The sequence below is a fragment of the Mrakia frigida genome (genome assembly GCF_051309035.1).
Source record: "Mrakia frigida strain ATCC 22029 unplaced genomic scaffold BDY24scaffold_37, whole genome shotgun sequence".
NCBI lineage: Eukaryota > Fungi > Basidiomycota > Tremellomycetes > Cystofilobasidiales > Mrakiaceae > Mrakia > Mrakia frigida.
Window position 1 is genome coordinate 34,201 of NW_027481244.1, and position 17,818 is coordinate 52,018.

The 17,818-nt window shown below is 54.6% G+C and overlaps 8 protein-coding genes across 8 annotated transcripts; 5 read left to right on the forward strand and 3 right to left on the reverse strand.

Moving 5' to 3' along the window:
• The first annotated feature begins 6 nt into the window (after positions 1–6).
• BDY24DRAFT_401074 (bifunctional 4-hydroxy-4-methyl-2-oxoglutarate aldolase/oxaloacetate decarboxylase) lies at positions 7–1,170 on the forward strand. Its single transcript, XM_076642043.1, has 3 exons — positions 7–187; positions 288–568; positions 684–1,170. Exons 1-3 carry the CDS (start codon positions 112–114, stop codon positions 993–995), a joined length of 669 nt encoding a protein of 222 aa, XP_076493161.1. The 5' UTR covers positions 7–111; the 3' UTR covers positions 996–1,170.
• Positions 1,171–1,607: 437 nt separating this feature from the next.
• On the reverse strand, positions 1,608–2,791 carry BDY24DRAFT_418317 (uncharacterized protein; the record flags this gene model as incomplete). The annotated part of the gene is made up of 4 exons (XM_076643836.1): positions 1,608–1,883; positions 1,969–2,004; positions 2,093–2,693; positions 2,787–2,791. 4 exons carry the CDS (start codon positions 2,789–2,791, stop codon positions 1,608–1,610), a joined length of 918 nt encoding a protein of 305 aa, XP_076493162.1.
• A 290-nt stretch (positions 2,792–3,081) lies between these two features.
• BDY24DRAFT_189342 (uncharacterized protein) lies at positions 3,082–4,510 on the forward strand. Its single transcript, XM_076636391.1, has 2 exons — positions 3,082–4,218; positions 4,377–4,510. The coding sequence occupies exons 1-2, from the start codon at positions 3,403–3,405 to the stop codon at positions 4,422–4,424; spliced, it is 864 nt and encodes a 287-aa protein (XP_076493163.1). The 5' UTR covers positions 3,082–3,402; the 3' UTR covers positions 4,425–4,510.
• Positions 4,511–4,787: 277 nt separating this feature from the next.
• Positions 4,788–6,623, forward strand: BDY24DRAFT_418319 (uncharacterized protein; the record flags this gene model as incomplete). Its single annotated transcript, XM_076643837.1, has 6 exons — positions 4,788–4,850; positions 4,930–5,346; positions 5,468–5,747; positions 5,840–6,192; positions 6,290–6,445; positions 6,615–6,623. 6 exons carry the CDS (start codon positions 4,788–4,790, stop codon positions 6,621–6,623), a joined length of 1,278 nt encoding a protein of 425 aa, XP_076493164.1.
• A 70-nt stretch (positions 6,624–6,693) lies between these two features.
• On the reverse strand, positions 6,694–9,179 carry BDY24DRAFT_189347 (uncharacterized protein). The gene is made up of 4 exons (XM_076636392.1): positions 8,287–9,179; positions 8,108–8,140; positions 6,973–7,978; positions 6,694–6,877 (listed from the first exon to the last, which is right to left on the reverse strand). Exons 1-3 carry the CDS (start codon positions 9,010–9,012, stop codon positions 6,989–6,991), a joined length of 1,749 nt encoding a protein of 582 aa, XP_076493165.1. The 5' UTR covers positions 9,013–9,179; the 3' UTR covers positions 6,694–6,877; positions 6,973–6,988.
• A 1,374-nt stretch (positions 9,180–10,553) lies between these two features.
• BDY24DRAFT_401079 (uncharacterized protein) lies at positions 10,554–11,728 on the reverse strand. The gene is made up of 3 exons (XM_076642044.1): positions 11,649–11,728; positions 11,314–11,514; positions 10,554–11,234 (listed from the first exon to the last, which is right to left on the reverse strand). The coding sequence occupies exons 1-3, from the start codon at positions 11,658–11,660 to the stop codon at positions 11,010–11,012; spliced, it is 438 nt and encodes a 145-aa protein (XP_076493166.1). The 5' UTR covers positions 11,661–11,728; the 3' UTR covers positions 10,554–11,009.
• Positions 11,729–11,868: 140 nt separating this feature from the next.
• Positions 11,869–13,689, forward strand: BDY24DRAFT_401082 (nucleotide-sugar transporter-domain-containing protein). The gene is made up of 4 exons (XM_076642045.1): positions 11,869–12,096; positions 12,190–12,611; positions 12,688–13,286; positions 13,392–13,689. The coding sequence occupies exons 1-4, from the start codon at positions 12,050–12,052 to the stop codon at positions 13,593–13,595; spliced, it is 1,272 nt and encodes a 423-aa protein (XP_076493167.1). The 5' UTR covers positions 11,869–12,049; the 3' UTR covers positions 13,596–13,689.
• A 357-nt stretch (positions 13,690–14,046) lies between these two features.
• Positions 14,047–17,499, forward strand: CDC3 (septin CDC3). The gene is made up of 11 exons (XM_076642046.1): positions 14,047–14,428; positions 14,560–14,597; positions 14,766–14,894; positions 15,072–15,153; positions 15,312–15,446; positions 15,588–15,705; positions 15,800–15,898; positions 15,990–16,261; positions 16,442–16,652; positions 16,857–16,892; positions 16,995–17,499. The coding sequence occupies exons 1-11, from the start codon at positions 14,169–14,171 to the stop codon at positions 17,025–17,027; spliced, it is 1,413 nt and encodes a 470-aa protein (XP_076493168.1). The 5' UTR covers positions 14,047–14,168; the 3' UTR covers positions 17,028–17,499.
• Positions 17,500–17,818: the final 319 nt, after the last annotated feature.

Below are 17,818 nucleotides of genomic sequence, written 5' to 3' on the forward strand. Positions count from 1 at the left end.
AATGCTTTGGAGGGAGGACGGGGAAGAGGAAGAGTCGCCCGAGGTTCGAAGCCCCAAGCTCGAAGGTTGTCCTTCCTTCCTTCTTTCCCCTTCAACTTTCACCGTCTCGACATGGACAAATTTACCACCTGCGAGATCTCAGACGCTCTTCTCAAGCTCAACGTTAAGAGCGGAGGATATATTCCCGGTACAGCTCTTCTTCCTCGTCTTCCTCCATCTCCGATCCATCTCGTCCGAGCTCACACTCTCCCTCCCTTCATCTTCTCCCCTCCTCCTCCTCCTCGTAGACCTCCAATGCTTCTCGACCCCCTCCTCTCCTCCCCTCTTCGGTCCCATCTTCCCTGTAACCATGGTCCCCTTCTCCGACTCCACCTTTCCACGTCCTTCCCAGCACTTTGTCGATGCTTCTCCCTCTGGGTCGATCATCTTGATCTCCTCTCCTCAGGGAGCGAAGAGCTCTTCTTGGGGAGGGTTGATGACTTTAGGAGCTAAGGGAAGAGGCGTGAAGGGTGTTGTAGTCTTGGGGAGAGTTAGAGATCTCGAGGAGCACCGGAAGGAAGGTTTTCCGGTGAGCGAATCAAGCCTCTCCATCTCCTCGAGTCGCGACTCCTCCCGCTCTTTCTCTTTTTCCATTCCGAGATTCTACCAGAAACTGATCGAACTCGGATTATTCTCCTACGCAGGTCTACGCCTATGACCACTCGACCCTCCCTCAAGCACCCTTCACTCGGCCTTCCCTCCTCAACGAACCCATCACCCTTCCTCTCCCTCATCTCGACCTTTCTTCCTCTTCCTCGGACGACATCCCCACCATGACCATCAACTCAGGAGACTATCTTCTCGCAGATATCGATGGAGTCGTCGTCGTTCCCAAGGAACTCGTCGAAGCGGTAATCCAGGGAGCAGAGGAGAGGAGGATGATCGACGCGCTTTGCGAGGAGGATTTGAGGAAGGGAAGAGGGGTTGCGGAGACGTTCAAGGATAGGAGGAAGTAGGAGAAGATTGGTCCGTTAGAGATCTCCGGGGATTAGACGAGATGTGCTTGTTGATAAGTTTCTCGTCTTTCGCTATAGTCACGTCACCTTCCCGTCGGGCTCCCGTTTGTTTCGTTGTTCAGTTTTTCTCCGTCCTACTTGCTTTCTCCGCTTCTGATCTACGACCTTTAACGCATTTGATACTTCGTTCCCCATCGCACAGGGACTATCGACGTTCCCATCCCCACCGCGGGGCGAAAGGGAAAGACCGCGTCGCGTCGTCTCTCAGTTTCGTTCGATTGAAAGAAGGGAACGAGTTTCGTAAAAATGAGTGTGAAGGTACAGACGGATTACAGAGAGGAGTATATAAAACGAGCAAGAGGGAGAGTGGGTGGGCGTAAGCTACGAAACGATGGGTGGGAGGAGAGGAGGGGACGCGACGTGACCGAAAGCAAGACGAGAGAAAGGGCAAGGCAAGCACGAAAGAGACTCAAAAGAGAGAAGAAGAAGATGAAGCTCCGGGCATCTGGTACTTCAGCGAAAGAAACAAGAACAGCCTTCAATCAGCAAAACTCTTCTCCCTCGTCTCGTCCCGTGTCCCACGCACCCCCTCCCTCTACCCTCAACTCACCCTCACAACGCGACCCCCATGTCACTGTTACTCAACGCCGGCGACCTCCCTCCCCTCCCATCGCACCTCTCTGTCCCAAAAGCAGGCGAGATCACTGGACTGGTGTAGTACGAATCGATGGTGAACCCCGTCGACGCGGTTGTTGTTCGATTTCGTTCGTTGCCTGCGTCGGATTGAGATTGAGCGGTTCGAGGAGGGCTGGTTGCTGAATGGGCGGTTGCAAGAGGAGTGTGGTGAGATAAGGTGGGTTGAGCGGCAGAAGGAAGAGCGGGAGGAAGCTGGTCGGGGTGCGAGGGAGAGAGGGAGGGAAAGGGAGAGGGAGCGAGAGCTGGACGAGGCCGTATCCAGAGTGGTGGAGGGAACTAGAGGAGCGCTGAAGATGCTGGGAGAAGAGTGGGACTGAGAAAGGAAGAGGAGATGAAGATGGTTTTAGTTTGAGAGAGGAAAAGGAGAGAGGGAGAGAAAGGAACGACGAAGTGAAACTCACAACGAATCCGAGTCGAACCTCCATCCCGTCCCTCTCATTCTCCTCTCTGTGCTTCTCCAGTCCTTCCAAAACCTCCGCCTCCCCTCCCTTCTCCTCCCACCCCGTCTCCCCAAGCTCACTCCCGCCATCCTTTCGCTCTTCCTCTTTCTCCCTCCTAAACTTGCTCTTCCTCTGCAGCTTCGCCCTCACCAAACACCACACCACCCCAACCAACCCAACGGCTACTATGGCTCCCACCAAACTCGAAGCGATCACTCCATCCCTCGTCGTCGTAGGCTCCTCCTCCTCATCTTGTTGCTGTTGTTGATTGGGCGAAGCGGTGGGAGGGGAAGACGATGTCGGCGTTGGTTTCGGAGGGAGAGCGAGGCTGAAGAAGAGGGTTGGCGCGACTGATTCGAGAGAGAGAGGAAATAGTTCGTTGGGAAGGGAGTTGGTAGGCAGGGAACCAGCTGCACCGACGAGGTCGAGAAGGGGAGAGGTCGGAGTGAGGCTAGGTCGAAGGAGAAGGTGGGAACGTTGAGCTGGAGGATAATTGTCGTTGCCGTTGAGAGGGACGACGACGATAGCTGCTTCGAGGAAGGCAAGGGCAGGGTTGGAAGTGCTGCGAGAAGGGAATAGAAGAGTGGAAGATCGGCTTCGTGGAAGGAGAAAGAAGGGGAAGCAGGAGGAGGGAGGGAAGTTGTTTGCAACTGACTTCATGATCGACGACGCGGTTTCCAGTTCGTCGCGTCTTCGTACCGCAGGAAGTGCTCCTACTGCTGCAGTGCTCGAGAGCAAAGCAACGAGGTAGAAAAGGGTGCTAGCCAGCATCGGTACTGCCTTCCTGGTTCGAGGGAGAGGGAGGGAGTTGGAAGGGAAGCGAAGAAGAGGTGAATTAGGAGAGGGACGCGCCAGGAACGAGAATCGAAACGAACTTTAGCGGACCTGCCGAGATCCGATTTCACCATCTCTCAGGCTGGACCTTTTCACTGCCTTCGAAAGTCAAAAAAGAAAAACAAGAGAGAACGTTAGTGAAGGAAAGTAGAGATTTATGAGCAGGAGAGGGCTGAGAAGGGCTGAAGCTGAACGAACCCCTTGCCGTCGGTCCTCGACCTTCCCCCTTTCCAAAGCTCACCCTGAATTAAGGCCCGAGGACGACGTAAACACTCAACCAACAGCTCGACTCTAGATCCCTTTCACCAACCACCACACACTCTTTTCCTTCTCTTGCTCCTCCTCTTCTTCTTCCCTTTGATCGACTCTCAAGGCAGGCCCTCCGCGTCGCCCTCCCACACTCCTTTCCTCCTCAACTCTCCATCCCTTCGACACCCATGAACCTCGCTCGTCCACCTCGTTCCCCTCGCTCTCCAGGAGGATCTTCCCTCTCGTTCGGTCCTCAGCAACAACAGACGCAACACGCTCCTCCTCGACGACCCTCTCCGATCCCTCGTTGCTCCTCCTCGCCTACGCTGCCTTCCTTTCGAGCACTCACTCTCGGACCCTCCACCACTTCCAACCCCAACCACCAATCCGCAACTTCACCTCTTCCTACACCCTCTCCTACCAGCAACAGCAACAACGGATTCCCTTTCGACCACCGCTCTTCAGCCCACCTCGCCCAACGACCTCGACCTCCCCTCCTCCTTCGTCGTCAAACGACCATGACTACAGCAGGGAAGTTCTTACCTTCTTCTACTAGAACTTCCTCTCCATCTTCTCCCGTCAACTCAACTCTACGAGGAGGAGCAACGGCGACGGGGAGACGACCCTCGTTGACCAACTCGGTGGTTTCTCTCTCCTCCTCCCTCGAAGGGAGCGCTGGCGGTTCCACAGGAGGAGGAGCAGGAGGAGGACCGGTTCCCCCTAGTCTACTTCTCAAGGGAAGATGGCCTTCATCCTTCAACGACTCTACTTCGAACGAAGCTGTAGGAGGAGCAGGAAGCATCAAAATCGCAGGATGGAGGAAGGACGTTCAAGCTCAACACCACTCTCACCCTCACCACCGTCCCTCCCCCTTCAGCATGCACATCTCTCCTCCCATCCCTTCAACTTCTACCGCCAAGAGCTCGTCGGCGTCGGGGTTATCGAGAACCTCTTCCCTCGGATCCAGTTCAACTTCCTCGTCGCTCTCCGTCGGACGAGGACCCATCGAAGCGAGCCAGTTCGAGTTCCATTTGCTTCCGAGTCCGGTGTTTAGGAAGGACGGAGGGGGTTGGGGGGTTGGGGAGAGCGTCGCATAGGGATTGGGAAGGAGGAGGGCGGGGGGGGGGGAGTGATGGTTTGAAGGGAGGGAGGAGAGGAGGACATCGGAGCGAGCTCGGACGCTGGACGCTTTTCGCTTTTTTTTTCTTGAACGACGGACTTTTTCTTGGTTACTTGGACTTTTGCCTTTGTTGTATAGATTAGAGCCATGGACTCTGTTTTTTTGTGCTTGTTGTTCGCAGGAAGAGAGGAGAGAGGAGGGAAGGGAGGATTTGGATGAGCTCGAGCTCCCTTCGAGTTTCCTCTAACGACCACCATCGCAACTCCCGGTTCTCTACCTTGTCGAAGATCGGATAGCCGAACAGAGAAGAAATTACGCTCGGAGACTTATAACAGCAACTCAACCCAACGATCAAGACGACATAGGAGCCAAACGAAACCAAACGACGAAGCTCACCCTCCTCCCTCCCTCCCTTCTCCCTCGTCCCTTCGACGCTCTACTCGAACCATCAGCATGGATTGTCAACCTCAGTCTCTCCCCTATCTCTCCTACCCCTTCTCCTACCAAGACTTCCTCGTTCGTCTCCCTGTTATTCTTCCAACTCGTCCTACTTTCCCCGCTCACCCTCCTTCTCCTCCGCTTCTCTTTCTCGCAGCTCAACCATCTCCTCCCCAACACTCCCTGCCTCTTCTCCCGCCAACTCACCTCCTCCTGGCCTTGCTTTTCTTCCTTCCTCCTCCCACATTCCCCTCGAAGCATCAACGCTCCTCACCTCCTCGCCCTTCAAGGCTCGTCCAACCTCGTTTCGGTCCATCGCCCGTCGACGCCGCTCGAGCGAGAAGAGGGAGAAGCTGCTACAGTGTGCGAGGAGAGGAGATTAGAGGAGGTTCTGGGACTATGGGAGGATGGGAAGAAGGAGGGTAAAGGGTTGTACGTGAAGGATTGGCATCTTGCGCTGCAGAACGAGAGGGAGGGAGAGAAGGAGTTCTACGAGACTCCAGGGGTGTTTAGGGATGACTGGTTGAATGGGTGGTGCCGAACTAAGGGTTTAGAAGATGACTTCAAGTTTGTTGTGAGTCCAGTCCTTTTCCTTCGCTTTCGCTTCGTTCTCCGTTCGAGGTGCGGTTCGTTTTCGACGCGTCGCCAACCCGCTCACACGCTTTCGCTCCCCCCCTTCTTTCCTTTGTCCCCAGTACCTCGGCTCTCCCAACACCACCACCCACCTCCACCGAGACGTCTACTCTTCCAACAGCTTCTCCACCAACCTCCTGGGACGGAAACGCTGGACTCTCTTCCCTCCCTCCCACTCACATCTCCTCCGTCGCTTCCCCGACTTACCGCGCTCGCAGCTCATCTCGGACGTGAGAGAGGTGGACAAATCGGTGTTCAGGGGGTGGGAGGAAGCGAGGAAGAAAGCGGTGGTGGTGATTCAGGAGGAAGGGGAGACGATCTTCGTTCCGGGAGGATGGTATCGTGAATCCCTCGTCTCGACGCTGTCTCATTCTTTCCTTCTCTCTCTGTCCTGACCCGTCCTTCTATCTCCCTTCCTTTCCGCCCTTCTTCAGATCAAGTTGAGAACCTCCCTTCCTCATCCTCACCTACTCAACCGATCCTCTCCATCAACCACAACTGGCTCAACTCGACCTCGCTTCTTCGCGTCTTTCAGGCTCTCGTGGACGATATCGAGGCGTGCGAGGAGTCCATCGAGGACGTCAGGGAGATGCTTGTTGTTCAGTATGAGCGGGAACGAGTCGGTGGAAGGTCGGAAGCGAAGGGAGGCGAGGAGAACGTCAGGGCTGGGGAGGCTGGGCTCGAGAAGTGGGAAGCCGAATGGGTTCGAGAGGTTCAGGAACTGGTGAAGATGGATTCGGGGTGGGGATGGGAAGAGTTTTGGGGGTGTGTAGAGTGGGGAGTGGAGGTGAGCTTGTACTCTATCTTTTACCGAAGGAGGAGAGACGCAAACGCTGACTTCTCGACGCGTCTTTGCCTTCCTTCCTTCGGTTTGCTTTGATCAGAACTCCCTCGACCCTTCCGTACAAGACCTCCAACCTCCTTTAAGCTACATCCGAGATCAAGTCAACCTCGTCCTGGAATCGTACGAGGGGAGGAGGGACGCGATGGTGTTGCGGTCGACGTCGATGGGTTCAACAGTTGGGGAGACGGTGAAGAGGGTGAAGGAAATGATAAGGGATGGGAGGTTTGGAGTTGGCCCGATTTGATTAGTGTATTACTTCATTGATATCCGAGCAGAAGTGAGTGAAACAGAGAAGGGGGAGGGGGCGAGGAGCAGTTGGAACGGATACGAGGGCGATCTGATCTCTTCTTGTTCCCTTTCCCCAGAAGACGTGAGAGCCATGGTCGGAGACTCGATAGATGATAGGCTAGTATAGAAAAGCGTGTATAAGCGTAAGCTAACGTAGAGATGTGAACGAGTAAAGTCCTGAGATTTGTAGCGAAGCGAAAGCGAAAAAGAGAAAACAAGACGAGATGATGGTACGGCAGGCAGAGGACGGGCTCATAGGCGAGAAAATAGAGAAAACACAACAAGGTGAGACAGATCGAAAATCTAGCAATACAGTATCGGGTCGGGCAGGTAGATGGACCTGAGTAAAAGAGGAAGAAGACGTTGCGACGAGTCGCGTCAGTTCATCGCCCTCTCCTTGATCTCTTGCACATCCCCGTCAAAGATAGAACTCACCTATGCTACAGACATCTCAACACTCTTCCCAGCTTCCCTGACCCCAAACCTGCTGAGCCGACGTCCTGTAATTCGCCATTGAAGACCCGCCGCCGAAGAGAACGGGTCGAGGACAAGCTTCCAGACTGGAGTTTGAAGAGGGAAACCAACCGCTGGGGAAGGAGGGCCGGTCGTCGAAGCGATGGTAGGCTGAGTGAGATTGGGCAAGAGGCTCGTTGCAGTGGTGGGGGAAAAGGTGGGAGGGGAGTTGTTGGAAGTCGAGGTCGAAAGACGCGTCGGATTCTCCGAAGAGGAGGGAGTGAGGTTCGAGGGGATGGGTGAGATCCTGAGGGTCGAGAGACGAAGGGATGGAAAGAGGAGAGTAATCGGGAGTGAGGGAGTGGGATCGATCCTCCGATGGATGAAAGTGCGACGGGTGAGAGTAGGGAGGTTGGGGGGCGACGGCGACGAAGAGGTGAGGTTGTTGAAGAGGATGAGGAGGTTGTATGTGCTGGTCGTAGTGGGATCCAGGTGAGATGAAGGAAGATTGGTAGGACTGGTGGTAGTGCTCGTGAGCGGGAGGAACCGAGAGGGAAGATCCGAAGGGAACCGCGACGGCGGCGAGAGAAGGTTGCGAAGGGTCCGTAGAGGGTCGTTGACGACGACGATGACATCCTCCTTCGTCCAGACGGAATTCAAACGGCTTGACCTCTCTTCTCTCAGACTCGTCGTCTCCCAGCACAAGCGAGCTCTCTCCCTCGTCCCCCAATTGACCTTCCCGCCCCCAACGACTCCCGTCCGAAACCCTTCTCCTTGAACGACTGATCCCCGGTTCTGGCTTTTGGATGAAGCTCGAAGAGGCCGAGGACCGTCGATGATCGAGACTATGGGAGAAGAGGGGAGGCGAAAGGAGGGAGGAGGAGGAGGCACGACGGGTTTGTTTTCCTCGAACCCGAGGCGACCGAGCGACGTAAACACAAGGGATTCCTTTGTTCTCGCATCGAATGCAGGAAGACTTTCCATCGCACTGTTGTTAAAGAGAGGAACAGAGTCAGTTAACGGAAAGGAGCCTGAGCGGCGATGTCGTTTGCTGTCAGGTTCCCTCAACGCGTCCTAACTTCGAGAGTCGTTCTGCCGTCTCGGAAGGTCAACTCACCTTCGACTTCCTAGCTTTACAAGCTTGGCAGGCCTGCAGGTTACACAAGAAAGGAAGAGTAGAAGGTCAGCTTTTGAGATGGGACTAGAAGCGACGACGACGACGAAACGCGCCGTCCGACGCGAAAGCAAGGGAACTCGAAGGCAGAGAAAGAACAGTTGGACGAAAACAAAGCTCACCTTCAATGTTCTGATCTCTTCCGAAGATTTGATGATAGCAAACCCTGCAGTCGGCTTCCCCAGAGCGTCGTTCTTGTCCTTTGGAAGACCTTCGTTGGCGAAAGGGTTGAGAGAGTCCCACTCCGACGAGTTCCAGTTGACGGGACGAGTTGAATCGAAGGATTGAAGTAAAAGGGGAGAGGGAATAGGTAGAGTTGAGGGTGCTGATGAGTGAGGGAGGGAAGAGCGAGGGAGGGACGACGGAGAGAGGGAGGGAAGAGTCGACCTGGGTTCGTCGAAGTCCAAGGGGCTGAAGAAACCGTTGAACTCATCTCCCCCTGATCCGACGAGGCTGAGGTCGCTGTCGCTCTGTAAAGCCTCATCCTCTTGAAACGACGAAGGTTGGATTCTGACGACGAGTTGAGCTTCCGACGACGACGACGACGACGAGCGAGTCGAAGCCAAAGGATCAAGGTTCGATTTGGTGTTGAAGTCCCCGTCGAAGGTGGAACAACGTAGGTAGGAGGAAGGTTGATGACTGTTTGAGCCTGTGTAAGAGGAGGACGAGAGGGAGGAGGGGAAGGCGCCGGCGAGGCCTCTCGAGACTGAACGACGATCCTTTCCGAGAGTAGCTTGACGAAGATCTTTCGTGAAGTACATAGGTCCTTGACTGGAGGGTAGAGAGAGGGTATCAAGGGAAGCGATGGAAAGGGGGAGTGGTGGTTTGACTCTCAAAGCTGTTTCCATCAGAAAGCAGAACTCATCGACCTCGTCAGAGCGTTGATGAACCCTCGTTTTTTTGATGAGACCCCTGCCGAGCAAGGAGAAAACAGGGACCGAACAAGGGGAGAAGCCTTGGAGGAGAAAACCTAGAAGAACTGTCGGGACCCGACGTGACGTTCTTTTGTCGTTGCAGAAGGAACTCACGCGATCGGTTTGTAGAACTGACGAGGGAATAAGAAGGGGCGCTGCAGGCTTGGGCGAAACCTTCGAAGAGAACAGACCTGAGCTTGCATATCCGAGACAGGAAGCTTGGGAAGTGATCAAGAGGAGCGATTCTGGGCGATCAGAAGAAGAAGGGCAGGTCAAGCAGTGAAATCAGCTCATAAAAGGAAAATGAAAGAACGAACTCCGTCTATCCCTCTCCTGTTCTCGACGCGTGCCCAACTGGTCTCTCCCTCTCCTCTCGCTCTCGCTTGGTCCTCGACAGACTGAAAGACCCAAGACATCTACACAAATCGAAATCGAGATAGCCGGGGAAGGAGACGAAACCAGATCCTGGGACGTTGAGAGGAATCGCGAGGTGGGAACCGCGAAGCTCAATCGGCGACTCTAAAGCTTATCTTGAGACGGCCCAAGCGGGACCCCTTCTCAATCACGTCGGATCTTCGTAACAGGGAGGCGGAGGCGGAGGCTGGGTGAAACGGGAGCCAGTTTCCATTTCCGACCTGCTTTCTACGACGCGTTCTCGATGCATGCGCTCTCTTTTTGCGTTGTTCTTCGCAGCTCACCAGATCACCCGAGAGAGTGAGTCTCTCGAACTACCTTCTTTCCAAAGCGGTGAAGACGGAGAGGGAGAGGGGGGAAGGCAAAGCAGCATCTCTTCTCTCTCCCAAGCTCTGTCCATGAAAGCTCTCATCGAGCAAGCGACCTCCCCCCCAAGGACGTCAAGATCAGCGCTCGTCTCCACGCTACTTTGTATCCCACCCTGTAAGACCCCTCCCCAAAAGAACCGAGAGAAGGAAGAGATCAAGAAACAATCGATCTAAGAACGCTCTCCCTCTGAATCCAACCGACGCAGTTCCGAACGACGACGACGACGGGTCATGCAGCTGATTCTTCGGAGAGAACCTTCTCAACAAGTTACGATGAGGAGCCGAGATCAGTTCTTTAGATCGAAGAATGAACTTGATGCTGAAGATGAAGACGATGAAGAGAGGAGAGCTGATGAGAGGGAGAGAGGGTGAAAGTGGATGGCGAAGCAGAAGGGTAGGAGAAAGAGAGTTGGAGTGTATGTGCCAGCTTACTACGAGGAGGAAAGAGGAGGGAAGACAGAGAGAGAGCGGAAAGGCAGATAAAAGATGGAAGGGGGTCAAAAAAAGAGGATCGACTGCACGCCTCGTCCTTGTCGAGCGAGAACACCGAACATCCCGTGAAGGATCAACGAAGAGATGCGAAACCGAGCTATCAATGATTGGGGATGGGAATGTTCTAGAAGATGGGGAGTAGCCTAGGGAGGGAAGGGAAGACGCAAAGCGTCCGAGCGACGCGTCGCACTAGCGTCCTTCTCCCCTCTCCCTATCGTTCTCCTCTGCGAGACGACGATGGATCGAAGGCGAGGGCTTTCGATCTCGAGAGGTTCAGGTTTTGAAGTCTCATCTCCCAAACCCGTCGAGTAGACAGCTGCGATTCATCGAAAGAAAGGAGAAAAATCAGACGAACCGCACCGACCTCCACTTCCCTCGTCCTCACTCCTCCTTCCACCACCGAATCCGCTCTGACCTGAACCCTGATCAACCTCTTCTCCTGGTCTCGACCTCGAAGAACGTAGCGGAGTCGGTTCTCACCCTCCCCGACGCGGAAGTACCGCCAGGGCTCGATTCCGGTCTGACCGACGAGGGTAAGCTGTTCGAGCTTCCCTATGAAGTGTGCAATGAACTCGAGACTCTCGCTTTGACACGACTTCCCATTTCGGAAGAGAATAAGGTGTTGTGGGACGAGAGCGGCGAAGAGGGAGGTACCGTTCATGAGATTCTGCTGGAGGAAGCACGAGGTCTCGATGGCGAGCTCCCTGAGGAGAGGCGAGGGGCGAGGTAGAGTAGAAATCGACTTCGAGGGATGTGTGATCCTGTGAGACTGGAGGAGGAGTCTAGAAGGCGGAAGGAGTGGATCTGTTCCAGGGCGAGAAAAGGTTCGATGGAAGGCGGAACGACGCCGACTTTTTTCCCTCCCACTCTGACGGAGTTGGCCTGCTCGAAGAATCGGAAAAAAAAGAGGAGAGGTCAGCTTCATCTGAAGGAACTAGCGAGCGGGAATGCAGATACTCACTCTTTCGAAGAGAGCCCAGAGCTGAGCTCTCGACTCGATCTCGACCGACCTGTAAAGGAACGAGGACGCGAGGGAGAGGAACCTGTGGGAGACCTGAGTGCAGACGGCGAGGGTTCGAGGGGAGCAGACTCGAAAGATGTCGAGGAAGACGTCGTCTGGGATGTGGATCGAAGTCGAAAGGAGAGAGAGGGAAGTGGAGAGCTTGATGGGATGGAAGAGAGGAGGAGGAGGAGGAAGAGAGGAGGTCAGCTCGATTGTTTGCTTCGACCACGACGTAGAAAGCCGCCTCGACGCGTGAAGATGAGTTCGATGTGAAGAGCAGACAAAGAGCTTACGTCCGAAGTCATCCTGAGGAGCTTGAGAGCGGGAAGAGAAAGGAGGGAGAAGGGAGAAGATGGACGTCAAGAACTCACAACGAACGAGCTCAACGCTTTCCTCCCCGCTTCTGCTTCCGCTTGTAGCAGAGCCTTTCGAAGCAACGCAAGAACCATTTCGAGTACTCAGGCGAAGAAAAGCTGCACTCCTCTCAATCAGAAAGTGAAGATTTTCTGTTTAACCCTTTTCTTCTTCCGGACCCAAACTCTGTTTGTCTCGCACACCTCCTTCACGTCTCCCGTTCTCTCTCCAACGACGACACCCTTCTCTCTTGAGCCATAGACTTCTCTTCTCCCTCCCTCGACCGTTCTCTTCTCTCCCTTCTCCCCTTCGCTTCCTCCTCACTTTCTGGATCGTCGAGATGTCGTCGGTGCCTACTCTGTTTGGGTTTCAACTCAAGTGGATTTCGTGAGCTCAACCTTCCTTCCCTCTTCCTTCTCCTCCTCTTTGTTCAGAGACTCCGAGCTCACTCTCCTTTACTCTCTTTTCTTTGTTATACAGCCTGGTTACCTTGACCATCCAGAATGCGTCCCTCGGAATCATCATGCACTGGTCCCTGGTCTCCTCGAAACCGGACCAACGCTACTCAGCAGCCACGGCCGTTCTCGTCTGCGAGCTTCTCAAGGGATTCATCTCCCTCCTCGTCGCTCTCTACGGAGTCTTGCAAACCATACCCACGAGAGGAGGATCAGCATCGTCGTCGTCTTCGTCTTCGTCGTCGTCCATCTTCAACAGCGAAACCAAGTTCGACGTCCTCCTTCCTCCTCCGACGAATCAAGCTGGACGACCCTCCTCCCCTCCCTGGTCGACGACAGCAGGGAACCACAACCTTCACCTTCTCCTCACCCTTCAACCCTACTCGATCCTCCTCACCTCCGTCTTTTCGAGAAACGCTCTGCCTCTCCTCGTTCCAGCCGTGGCTTGTGAGCTTTCAACTCTCTTCTCCTCGTCCTCCTTCTTCAAGCTCACCTCTCTCTTCCCTTCGGTCGTTCGTTCTAGACGTCATCCAAAACAACCTCATCTACCTCGCTTCCTCCAACCTCCAAGTAGGATCCTTCGCCGTCCTCTCCCAGATGAAAATCCTCACGACAGCAGCCTTCTCGGTCCTCCTCCTCAACAAACGTCTCATCCGCTCCCAATGGATCGCTCTCGCCCTCCTCGGTCTAGGCGTAGGAGTCGTTCAACTCCAACAGACCTCCTCCTCCTCGTCCTCTTCGTCCTCCCCATCAACAGGAGGCAACCCCGTCAAAGGCTTCTTCGCCATCCTAGCAGCCTGCTTCACCAGCGGGCTCGCAGGAGTCTGGTTCGAGAAGGTGTTGAAAGGGTCGTCGACGGATCTGTGGATCAGGAACGTTCAACTCTCGTTGTTTTCGTTGCCTCCGGCACTCCTACCGGTGCTGTTCCACGATCATTCGAGTCCCAGACGAGCTGGGAGCTCGATCTCGTACGGAGGAGGAGGAGCAGGAGGAGGGACGGAGATGCACTTCTTCACCAACTTCAACGGGTGGACGTGGGCGACGATTCTGATTCAGGTCCTAGGGGGGTTGTTGACGGCGCTGGTGATCAAGTTTGCGGATAACATTCTGAAGGGGTTTGCTGTGAGTGTCGTTCGCTTCTTTTCTTCTCCCTCTCTTCGTTCGAACGAACGAACGAACTGACTCTCGTTCTCGTCTTCGTTTCTCGTTCGTTCGTTTGTTTCGCAGACGAGTCTCTCCGTCCTCATCGCCTTCGTAGCAGGAGTGGTTATCTTCGGCTACGTGACCACGCCTGGGTTCGTGTTGGGAGGGGTGATGGTGCTGGGAGCGACGTGGATGTACAACCGAGGGGAGGAGGAGAGCAAGAGGATTGCGTCGAGGGTGGCGGAGAGTCGACCTGATGGCGTGGAGGAGGAGGACGAACGGGGGTGAGTCGCTACCTTTCTCTGTTCGGTGTTCGAGGGAGTCTGGACTGACCTGAGTCTGGTGGGGTTGTTGGGTTAGATCGCTGGACGACCTCAAGGACGGAGGAGGAGGAGGAGGAGGAGGGTCGAGGGTTTGAGAACCGAACGCGTCTCTCTCTCTCTCTCTTTTCTCCCTTTATGTAGTAGTACGACCCAACCCAATCCAATACATCTCCTCCCTCGAAACCTATGTCTGTTTTTCTTTCTCCCTCCCACTTGTATCTTTCTCTCTCTCCCTCTACCCAGTCCTCCCTCCATAGATTCTCCTCGTCGCTCGTTTTTTTTTGGCCATCCGACGCGACCGTTCCCTCTCCCTCTACACCATCTCCCCCCTTTCGTCTTGCTACTTACCCTACACGACGTTTCTGTGATACCTCTGTTTAGCATACTTCTTCTTCTTCTTCTTCATTTAATACATCCTTTTAACTTGAAAAGAAGAAAGAAAACCAGAACCTCTCCAAACGAGGGAGGGACGTGCCTCTCCTCCTTCAACACCCACCCTCCCTCCCTTCCCCTTCCTTTCTTCTCCCCTCCATCCACCATGTCCGACCACCAGCACAACCCCGACGCCAACCCCGACTCGTACTCCCAACACTCTACCAACGAGCGAGACGACGGCTCTGAGCCTCAACAGCAGAACGGGAACGGCGACGAGTCGTACGGACAAGAGGACGAAACGCCAGCACCTCCTCCAGTCGTCGCTGCTCCTGCTCCTCCTCCCAGTGTTGCTACGATCGCCAAGAAAAAATTGACGGGTTACGTTGGATTCGCGAATTTGCCTAATCAGGTTCATAGGAAGAGGTCAGTAAAACGATTGGGAGAGAGAGAGAGACGGAAGGGAGAAGGAAGGAAGGAGATGGGAGGAGGAACGAGAGCTGAGCTGAGCTGACGGCTGATTACTCTTCGGGACTAAATCTTTCTACCCCCCTCAGTGTTCGAAAAGGATTCACTTTCACTGCCATGGTCGTTGGTCAGTCCAATAATCTCTTGCTCTTTTCTGTTGGCTGCGAGGCGAGCTCGGTGGGAAGGAGGAACGAACGCCTTCACCTCGTCCTCCTCTTCTCTTCTCGTTTCCCTGTCCCTAAAGCTGAGAGGCTGACCTTCGCCTTCCGATTCGAATTGGAACCGCATTACATAGGTGAATCCGGACTTGGGAAATCTACGTTGATCAACACCCTGTTTGCTACGACGATCCGACCGAGAAAGAGTCATCCCTCGCCGGGAGCAGAGGTGGGCTCGACGGTTTCCGTGGAGAGTACGAGTGCTGGTGAGTCCAGAATCGGGTGTGAGAGGAGGAGATGCTTTGTTGGTGGTGAGAAGCAGAGAGAGAGAGAGAGAGAGAGAGAAGAGGCAGAGGCAGAGAGCTCATCGAAACCACCTTCCTTCCTTCCCTCCTTCCTTGTCCATCATCGCACGCTCCCCTTCCTTTGCGACGACCCTACAGACATCGAGGAGAACGGAGTCCGTCTTCGATTGAACGTTGTGGATACACCTGGATTTGGAGATTTCGTCAACAACGATGATTCGTACGTATCTGTCTCCTCTCTCTCCTTCCTTCCTCCCCATCTCCTCGAGCTCGAGCTCGTCCTTTCTTTCTTCCCCTGACTGAGCTTCCTCCTCGTTCACCTCGAACGATTCCGTTGCTGACCTCTCTCTCTCTCTTCTTCCCTACTCTACTGTCCAGGTGGAAGCCCATCGTCGACAACATCGAAGCTCGGTTCGACGCTTACCTCGAGCAGGAGAACAGGGTCAACCGAGTCAAGCTCGTCGACAACAGGATTCACGCTTGCATCTACTTCATTCAGCCTACGGGACACTCGTAAGTTTCTCGTTTACCGCTCAAGGAAAGAGGGGGGAAGCTGGAAGGTCGAGAACAAGAAAGAAAGAACGAGCGAGAGAAGGAAGGAAGGAAGGAGGAACGAGCTCACCTTCGCCTCCGTCCCTCGTTCTTCCGCTTCAGCCTCAAACCCATCGACATTGAGTTCATGCGACGTCTGCACCAGAAGGTCAACCTCATCCCCGTTATCGCCAAGAGCGATACCCTCACCGACGACGAGATCAAGGCCTTCAAGTCGAGGGTGAGTCTCTTCTCCTCCTTTCTTTCGAGCTCGCGTCCCTCTCGTACCGAACGGCTGACCTCGAACCTTTCCTTTCGTTTACTTTCGTGGGCAGATCCTCTCCGACATCGCCTTCCACCAGATCCAGATCTTCCAGGCTCCTCTGTACGACAACGAGGACGAGGAAACGATTGCTGAGAACGAGGAGATTACTGTTCGTCCTTTCCTCTCTCCCTTCCCTCCTGCCTTCTCCTGATCACTCACACCCACTCTCCCCCTTCCTTCCTTCCCCTCGTCCCTCCCAGTCCAAAATCCCCTTCGCCATCGTCGGATCCGACACGCTCCTCACCCTCCCCTCGGGCCAAACCAACGTCCGAGGGCGAGCCTACCCCTGGGGGATCGTCGAGGTCGACAACGAGGACCACTGCGACTTCGTCAAGCTTCGACAGATGTTGATTCGAACGCACATGGAGGAACTCAGGGAACATACCAACGACGTGCTTTACGAGAGGTACAGGAGCGATAAGCTTTTGAACATGGGAGTCACCCAGGATCATACGGTTTTCAAGGAGATCAAGTGAGTCCCTTTTGAGACGAAAACGAAACGAACCGAGACCGGCTCTCGTCCTGCTCGTTTTTCTTTGTCGACTCGAGAACTGATACCCCTTCCTCTCCACTTTTTTTTTTTACCTTGCTTCGCTTCCCTCTCTTCTCTTCCCTCTCCTCTCCTCCCTCCCTCCCTCCCTCCCTCCTCCAGCCCCGCCGCCAAAATGGCCGAAGAACGCTCCTTGCACGAAGCCAAGCTCTCCAAGATGGAAGCCGAGATGAAGATGGTCTTCCAGCAGAAGGTCCAGGAGAAGGAGGCCAAGCTCAAGCAGTCCGAGGAGGAGCTGTACGCCAGGCATCGCGAGATGAAGGACGCGTTGGAGAAGCAGAGGTTGGAGCTGGAGGATAAGAAGAGGAGGGTGGTGAGTGATGCGTTCATTCGTTCCTTTTGGGTCGTGCCGAGGTTGGGGAGGGGAGAGATCGTGGGAGAGGGTCGGGCTTCGGCGTTGGTAGGAGGGGAGGGGAGAAGGGAGGACCGGGAGGGGAGAAGGTAGATGAGATGAGACGAGACGAGAGAGCTGACCTCTATTTCCTTTCTTCTTTCGTTTCGGGGTTGATGTCTACAGGAACAAGGACGTCCTCTTACACCGGAGAAGTCGAGCGTGAGTCCTTTCCTCCCCTCTTCCCACGTCTCACACGGCGCGTCTCGTTCTTCGAAGCTGACTCCCGTCTCCGATTCCAATCCTCCTCGTTTCTCCCTACAGACCAACAAGAAGCGGTTCGGACTCGGAAAGTAGATCGCTCAAGCCTAGAGTTCTTCCCTCGTTCCCTCTCGGTTTCCCCTCGCTCCTTCCTTCGTCCTTCGTCCCGGCGACGCTTCCTCGCTCTCTCTCTCTCTTACCATCGCTCCCTTCCCTTCCCTTCGCTACCCTCCTTTTCTGTATGCTTCTCGCCAAGTACCCTACCTTACCTCTTTGCTCCGCCTTTGCTCCACCTTTTCCTTCCCGCTTCTCTCTCTCTTTTTTTCACCTTAACGACGTCTTCTTTTCTCTCGCTTCGCAACCCCCTTGGACGGTCTCTCCCTCTCCCTGCTTTCTCACTCTATACCCCTCGTTCCATATGCTAGCCTAGCTTTAGTTCCCGCTACTCCTACTTACTCGATCCCCCTTCTTCTTTGTTTCCTTCACTCGTCCTCGTCCTCCTCCTCCTCCTCGGTCTTGCTCTTTTTTTTGGGGTTCTGGTTCTGGTTCTGGATGAATAAGTTTTTCTCTTTTCTCTCGTTTGGGCTTGGGGTTTGAGAGGAAGAGGACAGAAGGAGCTTTCTTTGAGAGAGACGGCCGAGGTGGATGAAGAGGGGAGGGAGGGAGGGGTGGGAAGCGAAGAAGGGCGACCGACGCGCGCGTTAAGACTCGTTTTGATCCCTTCTCAGTAGTAGTAGTCACAGGGAGCAAGAAGAGTCTGGAAGTTTCTGATCTTGCTCTTCACTTTTTTGGTGAAGTTCAAACGAACTTGGCGAGATCAAGATCGATCTTTTGGAAGGGACGGAGGGAGGGAGGGAGGAACCCAGAGCGTTGGGACGCGTCTTTCG

Bases quoted from the DNA above. Each gene is read 5' to 3' on its own strand.
- BDY24DRAFT_401082 (XM_076642045.1), top strand. From the start codon at position 12,050: ATGTCGTCGGTGCCTACTCTGTTTGGGTTTCAACTCAAGTGGATTTC. The intron at 12,097-12,189 runs GTGAGCTCAACC...TTTGTTATACAG, and splicing joins TTTCAACTCAAGTGGATTTC to CCTGGTTACCTTGACCATCC. The intron at 13,287-13,391 runs GTGAGTGTCGTT...TTTGTTTCGCAG, and splicing joins ACATTCTGAAGGGGTTTGCT to ACGAGTCTCTCCGTCCTCAT.
- CDC3 (XM_076642046.1), top strand. From the start codon at position 14,169: ATGTCCGACCACCAGCACAACCCCGACGCCAACCCCGACTCGTACTCC. The intron at 14,895-15,071 runs GTGAGTCCAGAA...ACGACCCTACAG, and splicing joins CGTGGAGAGTACGAGTGCTG to ACATCGAGGAGAACGGAGTC. The intron at 16,893-16,994 runs GTGAGTCCTTTC...TTCTCCCTACAG, and splicing joins TTACACCGGAGAAGTCGAGC to ACCAACAAGAAGCGGTTCGG.
- BDY24DRAFT_401079 (XM_076642044.1), bottom strand. The intron at 11,235-11,313 runs GTGAGTATCTGC...TTCTTCGAGCAG, and splicing joins TCTGGGCTCTCTTCGAAAGA to GCCAACTCCGTCAGAGTGGG.
- BDY24DRAFT_189342 (XM_076636391.1), top strand. From the start codon at position 3,403: ATGAACCTCGCTCGTCCACCTCGTTCCCCTCGCTCTCCAGGAGGATCT. The intron at 4,219-4,376 runs ATCGAAGCGAGC...GGAGAGGAGGAC, and splicing joins TCTCCGTCGGACGAGGACCC to ATCGGAGCGAGCTCGGACGC.
- BDY24DRAFT_189347 (XM_076636392.1), bottom strand. From the start codon at position 9,012: ATGGAAACAGCTTTGAGAGTCAAACCACCACTCCCCCTTTCCATCGCT. The intron at 8,141-8,286 runs GTGAGCTTTGTT...TGTAACCTGCAG, and splicing joins AAGAGATCAGAACATTGAAG to GCCTGCCAAGCTTGTAAAGC. The intron at 7,979-8,107 runs GTGAGTTGACCT...CTTTAACAACAG, and splicing joins GTAAAGCTAGGAAGTCGAAG to TGCGATGGAAAGTCTTCCTG.
- BDY24DRAFT_401074 (XM_076642043.1), top strand. From the start codon at position 112: ATGGACAAATTTACCACCTGCGAGATCTCAGACGCTCTTCTCAAGCTC. The intron at 188-287 runs GTACAGCTCTTC...TCCTCCTCGTAG, and splicing joins GAGCGGAGGATATATTCCCG to ACCTCCAATGCTTCTCGACC. The intron at 569-683 runs GTGAGCGAATCA...TCTCCTACGCAG, and splicing joins ACCGGAAGGAAGGTTTTCCG to GTCTACGCCTATGACCACTC.